General features: G+C 31.1%; 1 protein-coding gene across 2 annotated transcripts in view; it reads left to right on the top strand.

The window, feature by feature from the left end:
- Nucleotides 1-13,510, top strand: part of LOC142332540 (uncharacterized) — a 44,968-nt gene that overhangs the window by 13,876 nt on the left and 17,582 nt on the right. For both annotated transcript variants that reach the window (XM_075378994.1, XM_075378993.1), the window contains exons 4-6: nt 174-353; nt 505-569; nt 8,034-8,223. In XM_075378994.1, coding sequence (XP_075235109.1) covers nt 174-353; nt 505-569; nt 8,034-8,223 — 435 coding nt within the window. The remainder of the gene's footprint in view (nt 1-173; nt 354-504; nt 570-8,033; nt 8,224-13,510) is intronic.

Here is a 13,510-nt window from a genome sequence, read left to right on the forward strand (position 1 = left end):
TTTCTGGACCAAATACTTGGTCCAGAAGTACCTACTTAGTCTAGTATACTTTTCTTTGTCTAAGTAGAGTTTTTGGATCTTAGCTAAAAACATTTGTTGTTACACTGTCATTACTTATATAATTAGCATTACCTTTACGTTATAAGTAATGTGTAAAATTTAATGTTTTTTAGGTCTGTGAAAAAAGTTGATGTGAGTACAGATAGTGAAGGTGATGTAGATACTCCAGCTACTCGAATTTTGTATCAGTTATATGGTAAATCATGGCGTGCATTAAATGCTTTACCTGTTACTGAACCTAGAAATTTAAAACCAAAGAAGATTCATATTTCTAAACCACCTATGACAGAACGGTATGTTCATTGTATTGTTTGATAGTTTTCTTTATTTATTAGAATTTGTGTATTATTAATTAATTGACATTTACTGATCAATTAATAAAAAAGAAAGACTTTTTTTGAGTTAAACAAATAAGAAGTAATTATCATTAATTTTTTTTTTTAGACGGACTAAACAAAAATCCAGTATGTTTTCTTCTTCATCATCTAGTGAAGACCATTTTGAAGAATGTAAGTATTACTAAGAACACTTTTTTTTATTTTTTTAGTTCCTTCCTTTTAGGGTATCCGTCTTCAAATTATCAATCATATTTTTTATCTCCTTCCTCTTCTCTTTCAGTCTTCATCAAGTACCTCACTCTCATTGTGGTAATGGTTTTTAAACATTCACTGCAAACTGTGAATTTTAAGGCTTTGGTAACCAAATATTATAAAATGCCTTATTTTATAATAAAATTATAGAATGCCATATATTATAAAATGCCTTATAATGGACTCAATTTCATCTGTTTGTAAGTACTAAAACTTAAAATTAAAGAAACATCAAAGTTACAGCTAACATTGCTTCTATACATGGCTCTGTATCCCTTATTGTACATAAGACATTAATTCGTGATTTTTTTCAATTTAAAAAGTGAAATTCACTAGCGGCCAAATCCAGATTATAGTGTGAATAATAAAATACTTTCTATTTTCAAATGTTCAGTTGTTCTCTGACTTACATTGTGTTGGTTAGTAAGCCTACATAGAATCCACTTCATAATTATTCACTATCACAAATATTTCTTATCTCTATTCAATTTTTTGGACCATTATTTGACTGTTGATTCATATGCGAGGTCTTTAAATAAAGTAATGAGACTGGTTTTTTTTGGCAGCCAAAGTGGGAACACTGTAAAGTTACTAGTTAACGTATGGTTATATAAACAACTGATTTATATTAGGTATTAATATTTTTAGTCTATTGTTGCCACAGGAGACATAAACAAACTTTTCATGAAACAATTTTTTGTTGTGCTTTACAAAAATGTATGAGCAATGTTGTGTGTTAATCAAGTTTTGTGTTAAACTCTATGATAATGCTATTGACACTTTTTCAAAATTGAAAAGGGCGTATGGAAATGACATTCTGTTATGAGCCCAAGTTTTTAGGTGGTTTAAAGCATTTTCATATGGCTGGGAATCACTTACGCACGATCCACCCTCTGGAAGACCATTAATGTCAAAAAGTGACAACAGTGTTGAGCGAATCAGAGACTTGATACGATACAACCGTGATTAACTGTCAGAATGATTAACTGTACAGTGATTAACTGTCAGAATGATTGCAGAACAATTGAATTCAAACTGTACCACAGTCAAAGTTTTGACAAACTAATTGCACATGAAAAAAGTTTGTGCAAAATTGGTCCCAAAAAACCTCACTTTGAACAGAAAAACAACAGGGTGGAAGTGTGCCATGATCTTCTAGGATGAACTGAAACTGATCCTGATTTTCTAAAAAATGTTATTACTGGTGATAAATCTTGGATATTTTAGTAAGATCCAGAAACAAATTGCCAGAAAAAGGAGTGGCACACTTCAAACTCACCACGTCCCAAAAATAAGCAAATCAAAACCATGCTAATTTGTTTCTTTGATAGTAATGGTATTATCCATAAGGAGTTTTTGCCTACAGGACAGACTATAAATTAATATGTTTACCAAGAAATTGAAAGACTACAGAAAAGAGTTGCCCATGTGAGATAAGCCATCAAAGACAATTGGATGTTGCATCATGATAATGCACCTTGTCACATTGCACTCTCAATTAATGAGTTTTTGGCAAAAAAAACAAAACATTCCTGTAGTTCCTCAACCGCCTTATTCACCTGACTTGAGTCCCTTTTTCCTGTTCCTGACTTTAAAAAAACATTTCAAAGGACACCATTTTGGAACAGTAGAAATTATTTAAAAAAATGTAACCAACCATTTGAAGGATATTCTGGTTTCTGAGTTCCAACACTTCAATGACGAGTGGGAAAACCATTTGAAGCGTTGCATGGCTTCCCAAGGGAACTATTTCAAAGGTGATAGAGTCCATGTATAATAGGATTTTAAATAAAAAGTTTTTCTGAATCAATCTCATTACTTTATTTACAGACCCAGTATACCGTAAACTTAATTATTTTTCAAATAATCTTACTTTTATCTTGTGGAAGGTTAATCTTGCTACATATTCCACTGGATTTTCTGCTTTATTGATTTACTAATGTTCAGAATCATGACAAAAGCTTTAAGAATAATAAAACTCATGTAGATTATGACGAGAATGAAGAGTAGCGCTAATCTTGAATTGCACAGATTCATTGGTCAACAAAGTAACAATGTAGGTACTGGTTTTGGTACTTAAATGTGATCTTGAGGTGTGTATCATATGCTGATAAATTTCAGTTGCATATATATTTTTAACTTAAAAAGTTATTTCTTCATTAAATAAATATATTAAAAAAATGTAATCCTCTTTTGTTTTACACAAAGATTTCTTTTCTTTTTTGATTCCTTGCAAATCAGGATGATATATCATATCTGTTAATCCTGTTTTTTTCTTTCCACTTTAATATCTTTCTGTCTTCTTTTTCAATTTGTCATCTTCCTGATAATTCTGCATTATTTTTTCCCAGTTATTTGTTAAACAGAATGAAGACGAAGTAAGATGCTTGTCCTAACAATTTCCATTTTTTTTTTAAATTTCCATTATCTCATTGCCTGTTTTTTCCTCCTGTTCTGCATATCAATTTAAATTTACTAATTTCTTTTCTGTTTAGCCCATATCTTTTTTAATGTAGAGAAGATAATGGATTATTTGTTATTACTATATATCATTGAATATATTACAGAGCTACAGGTAACCTTATCTTACTTAGGCAGTCTCAGTGCTGTTAATTTTAATAATAAAGTGCTTGAAGGAAAGATGAACAAATTTAAAAAATACAAACCAATGTTTGTTATTCAAATGTGTATTCTATATCAGGATGATTAAGTTGAATTTGTATTGACTGCTTGTATGAAAGTAGTTGGAAATTCCTAAATAGATTTTGGTCGGGTTCGTACAATGACCCTAGCTAAAGTTTGAGATTATACAGTCTCCATTACATATGGAATTTTATGCAGATACATGCATGCATAAGTGTTTTGTCGGTGGGATGAGGTGTAGCAGAACGAGTGACCTTGGATGAAGACAGTTACTGCTTCTATCTATTGTATGTCTGTGAGTTTTCTTGTTACAGTGCATTGTATTTTTTAATATTCTTGAGTACTCTACTTTATGTAAAACCATATTATTTTTTTTTAAAGTCATTGTACCTAGTTGATCAGAACTTAATGTTTCAGAGATTTAAAAAATCTATCTTTATAAAAGCGAAAAATGAATCATTTCCTTTCTGAACTTTCAATCAGTAGTAAAAATGTTTCTACTCAAATTTTACAGGGGAGTGTAAAGAAAGGAAGTACAGGCAAGTGGGCTTGTTTTATTATGGTAGCTAAGTTACCAAATTTTGTATTTTAAGAATTTGTAAAATTATTTTCCTATATTACATAATAACCAGACTGATTACAGGCCACATTTTGTTTTATAGTTACATAGAAAATTCTAAAATGCAATATGTTCTAAATCAATTACATTTTTTTATGATAATGAATTCCAATAATGAAAACAGTGTCACTATGTAGAATTATTTACAAATTCAGGCAGCTTGAATATAAACTTCCTGAATGAAAAATACAGTGTGAAATGAGGCACGAAAAGAATTGTGGAAGGGGCTCTGATTCACATTGTGTAACATGATTTTGTATTCTGTTGCCTACCTATTTTGTGCATAATCTGTGGTCTCTTGTTTCACATTGTGTTACTGACAGACCATCGTAAAGTTTAGCATCTTTGTCATAGTATCATAATATTCTTCTTCAAGTATGCACGTAAATAAGTGCTTTTTCTAAATTGCATTTATATTCAAAAACCTTTTATTTTTTTTCTAAAAATTTCTTTCTAGTTAATTGCTTAAACTATTGTAAGTTAAACTCATTCCTCTCCGAAATCCAAACTTTTTCTGTCTTGCTTTTTGCTTGCCAATTTGTATTCACATGATCGGGCATTTATTTTTGTAATAATATTGACGGTTAAAATCAAAAATTCTTGCACTGGTTGAGCATTAAATATAAAACATCTTCCCAATTGTTTTACCAATTTGCGGACTAATTTATTTAAATATATTTGTAAAGAGATAATGTTTAAGTATTTTTAAAAAAATAGATTTTTAAATATTTATAGACATTTGTTGAAAATAAAAATAATACTTTTAACGATTGAATTGAACCTTTTCAGTTTTGCCGGAAAGTCTTTGCAATGAAAAAGCTATGCAAGATTTGTGTATTTTGACCAGTATAGCCGAGAAAGTCATATAGTAAAATATAACTAAAACTATTATGTAAAATGTCAAATTAGTTTAAAGTTCCTACTATTCTTTGGATAAGGGCCTAAAACTTATGTAAGTAAATTTTTTTGATATCACCAACCATTGGTCCAGGGGGTTGAAGAAATGAGGTTTTGAAGACAAAAAAGAATCATACTTCTCTTAATAGGCACAGTATCGAATCATTTTAAAGTGGTCGTTAGTCCTTTAAACATTACCTAAAACGTTTGCTGAAACAATTTTTGATATGACCAACCCTTACGGCAAGGGGTAACCAAAATGTTGCTGAAATTGTAAGAAGAAGAAATTGTAAGAAGGCTTGTTTTGTTTAGTATGCTAAACATGTGAAACTTTTTTCGACATGCAACCCTTGTTGTATTGAGTAAATTTGAGGTTTTTCTTAACTTTAAGGTGGAAATCTTTTTTATCCCCTACTTAGCACCAATGAAATCTACCTTCGCCTTCCAGCATACCGCTAGAGATTTGTTTTAATAGTCACCTAAGAGTCTCACCAGTTTTAATAAATTCCAATCCATTTCTTAATTAAAATTATATTCATTAATTTTAAGTACAACATAGTTCAGTGAAAAAAATGTCTATTTTTACTGAGCTGAAATAGTAATATATTTGTAGTAATAGTAATAGTATTTCTAGTAATAGCATCCAAACAGAAAGCAACCATTGGGAAGAAAGAAGTTTAATATTTAAACAACAAATGAGACGTCTTAAATATATTTTTTTTTATATAATCTCTTAACTCATTGAATAATTTTATTACCCGAACCTGTCAGATAATTTCAAGTGAAAATTACAAAGACAAACACACCTGGTTGTGTAGATTTAAAAGTGTACTTCATTTAAAACTGTTGTTATAGGTAAGATGGTAATTTTTTTTTTTTTTTTTTTTCTTCGTGTGTGTGTTCTGCTTCTTTTGTTGCAGATACCAACAGCCACCACAAAAACAAATGGTTTCTTCACTGCGGCCACGCGGTCCCCCCAACCCCTTCTCAGGCACACGTGTGTCTGAAGGTTAATAATTACGTGGAGTGAATAATTACTGTTTGCTTCTTTCCACAAAAATCGCCGCCCCAAAACCGCGATCGCGAATAGGTATCACCATTTGTAAGTTCCCTATTACCTTCCTTTCCTTTCAAGAAAGAAGAAAGAGGGAATGAGCCCAGCAGCCATCAGCCCAGCAGTCGCAAGCCCAGCAGCCACCTGCCCAGCAGACACCAGCCCAGCAGCCACTGACAGCACAGAAGAACGAAGAAACCTGCACTTTCCCCCGTTCAGCCCTTCGGGGCTTCGAGAATTACAAGGTTAATGGTATGTAACTTCGGTTACTACCAATTCTTGGAAAGTGCAGGCCAAAGAAGAACGAAGAGGTCTTCGGGAGAAGAAGAGGGAGAAGATGAAGAAGAAGGAAGACCAGCCACTCGTCTCAACATCACGGACTGGAGTCCGGAACAGAGCCCAGCAGAGATGCGTCCTGAAGGGCAGCCATACCAGAAGCGGATGAAGAGCTTCTACACAACCTCTCCTATTTCAAAACTCACACTAAGACAAAATAACCCAGCAATAGCGACTCCTCCGGAAAAGGGGACGCATTGCTCCCTTCTTATAGCTAGTGTCCCGTTGTGGCGTATTCCTGCTAGCCTATTAAAGAGTTAGCACCGAAAGGACTTCAGTGGACGGTCTGAAGGGGAATTACGTCGGGAGGACAGGCTTTATAAGCCTAGCCTTCCGCGGTCGGCCCATGAAATGGGTTCGATAACGCTGGTTTAACAACGGATTGGAATGCAATTAAATCCGTCTTAAATTCACTAAAATAATAATAGACAAAACTTGAAAAATTAGATCCGAGATTAAAAAATAACCTTTTTAAAAAAAACAAGCCCGATTAGAATGATCCAGCAGCAAGGGACCCTGTCCAGGTTCTGCGATAAAGTAGGGAGTAATAGACTCCTGCCAACTTTGCATTCCATTCCATAAGATGGTAAATGTTGTGTCAAGAAATAAAAATTACAATATTTTTCCCTCTCTTGATGTTGATTGTAACACTTGAAACATGGTTTTTATTCTGTTTAGATTACTGTATGTATTTTTTTCTTTTTAGTAACGTTGTGCAATGATGTAATACTGATGTTCAAGATTATGTGTATTTGTTGATAATAACCAAATAAAGTTGTTTTTTTTTTTTTAATTAGTTTTTATTGGATAAATGGATTAAAACATTTATTTTATGCAGTTCACCTAATCTGCTTACTTGAAAAATAACCCTTAAAAATTCTTAAATTTTATTTTTAAATTAATTATTTTAAGGATTGTTCATATATACTCACAAACCATATTTTCACAAAAAAAAACTGTTAATTATTTTAAGGATTGTTCATATATATTCACAAACCATATTTTCACAAAAAAACTATCTTCACTATTAAATTACTCCATACAGGAATATTTTAACCAATAAAATAATAACTATTCATTGTCATATTTTACTTGCTAAAAAAAAAAAAAGTATAACATGGTTCTCAATTTCTGAAGATTTATGTCTGAGTGAGTTAATGAAATGAAATTAAACATTAAAGTTGCACTATTGGAAAATCTGTGAAGAACATGTTACATTTTATGGATTATTTTTTAATAATTTCTGCAGGCGTTCTTAAAATAAATTTTAATTCATAACAATGTAGTGTTATGGTATGGTATGGTAGTGTTTTTCATCAAGTGGTTTTTAAGATAAACTTAGTGGTTTCTTCAGAGATAAACTTTTCCTTTTGTAATATTTTTTAATTGTTTGGTTTCCCAAGAAAACACTTAAAGGTTTATAAAGGTACATTAAGTTAAAATTCATTTTGTACTTTGGTGTATAAATTATTATTATAAGAGGTAAATATTAAAACAGTGAAAGAAAATAAAATTCTATTCTAATGAGGGTGTGAGTTTTAATAAATGTAAATGTGTTGCGTGTATGTGCATGCTGTGTGATATTCAAAAGATATCTGAAATGTTTTAATAGTGTGTCAGTCACCAGAACTACTTTCCAGCAAGTATTATAAAATTACTGTTTTGGAGTACGCAGTCTCTTTCTGTCTTCTTGAGTCATTTATTTGTTTGAGTTATTCTTCATTGTTTATTTGATCCAGGTTTAAGGTGTTAGATTCAGATATGTATGTATTTATTTTTTGTATTTTTTTGACTAATAATTGGTTTTTACTTATTTAAATTTTTTGTTGTATAGTTTTAGCAAAATCAAGACTGAAACGTTTGGAATTAACTAAGAGACGAGATGAGAATCAATTAAGTACTGGAAATGATAGATCATTTATTGATGAAACACTTACAGATAATGATAACAGCCTTACTTTATATCAGAAAGTAATTTCTTCTGATATTAAAAAAGATATTGATGCCCTAAGTGATTCAAAATGGTAAGTTACATAAATATGATAAATAATTATTATAACTTAAAAGTTTAGACAAGTATTTTTTTTTTTTTTTTTTTTTTTTTTTTAATAATACATCAAATCTTATAAATATTGACACACCTTCTATTTTTTCAATATATCCCTGTTATCCTCCGTGGAGAATCAACCTAATAAATTTTATTTTTGATCTTACTGTATACAATAAACAATCAATACCACCTATCACCTTTCAGCAAAATTTTCACCATATTCTCTCCAAGATAAACCCAGACAGTAGTATACACAGGTGAATAGAAACAGAATGATACTGTTGGATGTGCATTTGTTGATGAATGAACCTATATGTTTGGCCTACCTATTTTTATTACAAGTGTTTTTTCTGCTAAACTATATGCTATTAATAAGGGTTTGAATATTATCAACACAAAGTATTGTCATCATATCCTTATTTCTAACGACTCATGTATTGCACTCCAAGCTTTAGAAGATATGTATTCTAGCCATCTTATCACCCTCGATATCTATAATGCAATCACTGAATCAAGCAATCGCAACACACAAGTGAGTTTCTGCTGCATCCCTAGCTCCATGGAAATTCCAGGAAATGAAGTGGAGATTCCTGTGCTAAAGATGCATATAGTCAACCGTTTTTCACCACTCATGTTACTAAATACGACTTTATTAATTGTGTAAAACTCGCTCTTTGGACAAAGTGGCAGGATGAATACTGCTGCAGTCAATAATAAACTCTGGCAGATTAAAGATACCATGTTGCCATGGAACGCCTCGTGTAAAAAAAATTTGTTAAGAGGAAGTGGTTCTCTGCCGATCGCAGTTAGGACATACCAGTCACTCACAGGTATCTCATGTCAGAAGAAAATGCACCACTATGTGCAAGATGCAACTGCCGCTTAACTGTGTACCACAGCCTTGTGGATTGCATATGTTTTGTGGCCTTGTGTCATAAATTTAAATTGACCAGAAATATCCGTCGAATCCTGGGCTATAATAATCAAGTTTTAGACCCAATGTTTTTATATTTACGTCATATTACATAAAATTTAATATTGTTGTTCATATATTATGTACTGGGAAGAGTTTTTAATGTAGTTTTTTATTCTGTTATCTAAGAAGTGGGCCTTACTCCCCCTCTCAGACTGTTAAATTTTATTTTTTTCTGTTTTTTTTTACTTTTTTGTTTCTTTTAAATAAATTATCTTATTAAGATTCCTACTGTGATATTAGTTGTAAGTGTTTAGTGATATTAGTTTTAAGTTTTTATTGATTTATCCATATTATTAGTTATAAGTTTTATTTTTTTATTATTTTTAGGTTTTAACCTAGTGTTAGTATTAGTTCTTAAATCTTTCTGTTATCTGAGAAGGGGCCTTTACATCCCTCTCAGGCTTTGTTAAATTCTATTTATTTTTAGTGAAATTTTATTTTTTTATGTGTATGTTCATTTTAATTTTATGTTTACAACTATTATATTAATTTTAAATTTTTTTTAAGGGATACTTTATCTGTGATATTAATTGAAAGTTTTTTATTTGTTTAATTTTTTATTTCTTACCCTAGTTTTATTTCTTTTTTCATTATTTTATTTTCAATATTTTATTCTAGCAATGATAACACAAAAGCATTTTTTGGCCTTAAAAAAAAAACAGAAAAAGAAGCTTTTTAGCCAAAGGACTTTCTCCTCCTAGTCCCAACTGTTTTTATTGCATTTCAGAGTTTTACTAAACACTTTTAATAGCAATTAGAAGTATAATACATGGAATTAAGTTTTGTAAATTCTTATAATACATAGATATTAAGCTAGTCATGTATAGTACATACAATGAAAATAAAAGCTTGTGTTGGAGAACTTTTATTTTTGCATGTTTAATTTATTACTGTTTTCATGTTTTATTAGTTATAATTCTTTATTACATAATTAGTTTTAATAATTCAATAAATAAAAATTGTGAAGACAAGACTTTTAATTTAAGTGTATTTTTAAACTAAAAAAATCTTAACTTTGCTGAATTGAGTTAGCTTATATAGTTCAACTAATAAACAGACTTCATGTACGAGTGTTGAGGCGGGGCCAATTCATAAGCATCTCCTGTAAATTCTGATGCATGTAAAAGAAACTATGCGACAGTATTCAATAACCGTGTACTATTATATTTTTAAAAAATTAGTTTCCTTTAAAAAAAGATAGTTTCCTGTAGATTTAGATTCAAAAGTCTGGAGACTACCATTGACAAATCCAGTGTCACTCCCAATATGCGTAATTATGATACCTACCTACCTTTACCCGATGGAACCTTATTACCAATTGATAAGCCACACAGACAGGCTTCTTAAAAATATTTAAAGTTCATACTTTTTAACAATTTATAAAAAGTTCTTCGAAAATTTGATAGATCATTATCATATTTATAACTCATAACACTTTGTCTGTTGTAGAAAGTGTGTTTCAAAAATAAAATTTGTGTACTTTTTTACGAATCGCATTTTTAACGAAAGAAAGAAAAGAAGATTCTTATTTACTTTTTCTTCAATTGACCTGTGGGATTTTGTTTTCTTAAGATTCTGTAATTCATTATTAGATTGATGTCACGAATCACATTATATATTGAAGCATACAACTTCACCTGTGTTAGCAGTTTTATGAACAACATGCAAAATCAATACTGTTGGATTACTCTGTAATCTACTTTTGTAAGCATTTAAAATGATTTGCTTTTCTCCACAACTTAGTGTTTTTTTCAGAGGGGATATCAATAATCATGCAGTATTATGAGTTGAATCAGCATCAACCATTATATCAAAATAATGATATAACTCAAATCTTACAGATACAAATCTAGGAATACATTATACTCATATTCCAGTAAACTTAAAAGAAATGCAATAAATTAACTTTAAATTACATTACAATAAATAAATAGGTTTTTCTTCTTGTCTTCAGTCATTTGACTGGTTTGATGCAGCTCACCAAGATTCCTTATGTAGTGCCAGTCATTTCATTTTGATATACCTCCTACATCCTACATCCCTAACAATTTGTTTTACATATTCCAAATGGTGCCTACCTGCACAATTTTTTTCCTTCTACCTGTCCCTGCAGTATTAAAGCGACTATTCCAGGATGCCTTAATATGTAGCCTATATGTCTGTCTCTTCTTTTAACTATATTTTTCCAAATGCCCTTTCATCAATTTGCTGCAACACCTCGTCATTTGCCACTTTATCCACCCATGTAGTTTTTAACATTCTCCTATAGCACCACATTTCAAAAGCTTTTAATCTTTTCTTCTCAGGTATGCCGATCATCCAAGTTTCACTTCCATATAAAGCTACTCTCCAAACATATACCTTCAAAAATGTTATCCTGAGGTTTAAATTAATTTTTGATATAAACAAATTATATTTCTGAATGAAGGCTCATTTCACCTGTGCTATTCTGCATTTTATATTGCTCCTGCTTCGTCCATCTTTAGTAATTCTATTTCCCAAATAACAAAATTCTTCTACCTCTGTAATCTTTTCTCATCCTATTTTTATATTCAGTGGTTCATCTACATTATTTCTACTGCATTTCAGTACTTTCATTTTGTTCTTGTTTATTTTCACACGGTAGTTCTTACGCAGGACTTCATCCATGTCATTCATTGAGTCTTCTAAATCTTTTACTCTCGCTAGAATTACTATATCTTCAGCAAATCATCGCATCTTTATCTTTTCAGTTTGTACTGTTACTTCGGATCTAAATTGTTCTTTAACATCATTAACTGCTAGTTCTATGTAAAGATTAAAAAGTAACAGGGATAGGAAACATCCTTATCATATTCACATCCTTTTTTATATTCTTCAATTATTACTGTTGCTGTTTGGTTCCTGTAAATGTTAACAATTGTACTTCTAGCTCAGTACTTCAGCCCTAATTTTTTTTAAATGCTGAACATTTTATTCCAGTCTACGTTAACGAATGCCTTTTGTAGTTCTGTAAATGCCAAGTATGTTGGTTTGTTTTTCCTTAATCTTCCTTCTACTATCAATCTGAGCGCTAAAATTGCTTCCCTTGTCCATATAATTTTCCTAAAACCAAATTGATCCTAATACTTCACTCTCCTCCCAATTCTTCTGTACAGAATTCTAGTTAAGATTTTTGATGTATTACTAGTTAAGTTAATTCTTCTGCATTCTTCACATTTATCTGCTCCCTCTTTCTTTGGTATCATGACTATAACACTCTTTTCGAAGTCTGATGGAACTTCCCCTTTTTTGTAAATGTTACGTACCAGTTTGTATAATCTAATCTATCTATCGCTTCCTCACCTGCACTGTGCAGTAATTCTGTCTATTCCAGGAGCCTTTCAAATCTTTTAATGCTCTCTTAAATTCACCTTGTTTTTCCCCTTTCATCCTCTTTGACTTCCTCTTCTTCCTTTATAACACCATTTTATAATTCATTTCCTCTGTATAACTTTTCAATATATTCCACCCATGTATCGACCTTTCATTTTGTGTTATAAATTTATACCACAAAATTTTCCGTAAGTTTCTTGTATGCTCCATCTATTTTACCAATTATCATTTCTCTTTCCACTTCTATAATCTACTCTTCCTTTGCTAGTTTGCACTTCCTGCTTATAGTATTTCTTAATTGTCGATAGTTCCTTTTACTTTCTTCATCCCTAATATTCTTATATTTTCTACGTTCATCCATCAGCTGCAATATATCCTCTGACATCCAAGGTTTTCTAACAGTTCTCTTTGTTCCGCCTAAGTTCGCTTCTTCTGATTTAAGAATTTCCTTTTTATTTTTATCCCATTCTTCTTCTACATTTTTTACCTTATCTTTTTTACTCAGACCTCTTGGGATATCCTCTTCAAAAATCTTCTTTACATCCTCTTCCTCAAGCTTCTCTAAATTCCACTGATTCATCTGACACCTTTTCTTCAGGTTTTTAAACCTCAGTCTACATTTCATTATCACTAAATTATGGTCACTATTAATGTCTGCCCGAGTATAAGCTTTGCAGTCGACGAGTTGATTTCTAAATATTTGCTTAACCATGATATAATCTATCTGATATGTTGCAGTATCACCTGGCTTTTTCCATGTGTATAGTCTTCTATTATGATTTTTAAACTGGGTGTTGGCAATTACTAAATTATACTTCGTGCAAAACTCTGAAAATCGGCCCCTTCTTTCATTCCTTTTGCCCAGCTCGTATTCATCCACAGTATTTCCTTCCTTGCCTTTTCTGATGTTTGCATTCCAATCTCCAACTAT

The sequence above is a fragment of the Lycorma delicatula genome, chromosome 11 (genome assembly GCF_047948215.1).
Source record: "Lycorma delicatula isolate Av1 chromosome 11, ASM4794821v1, whole genome shotgun sequence".
In the NCBI taxonomy this organism is placed as follows: domain Eukaryota; kingdom Metazoa; phylum Arthropoda; class Insecta; order Hemiptera; family Fulgoridae; genus Lycorma; species Lycorma delicatula.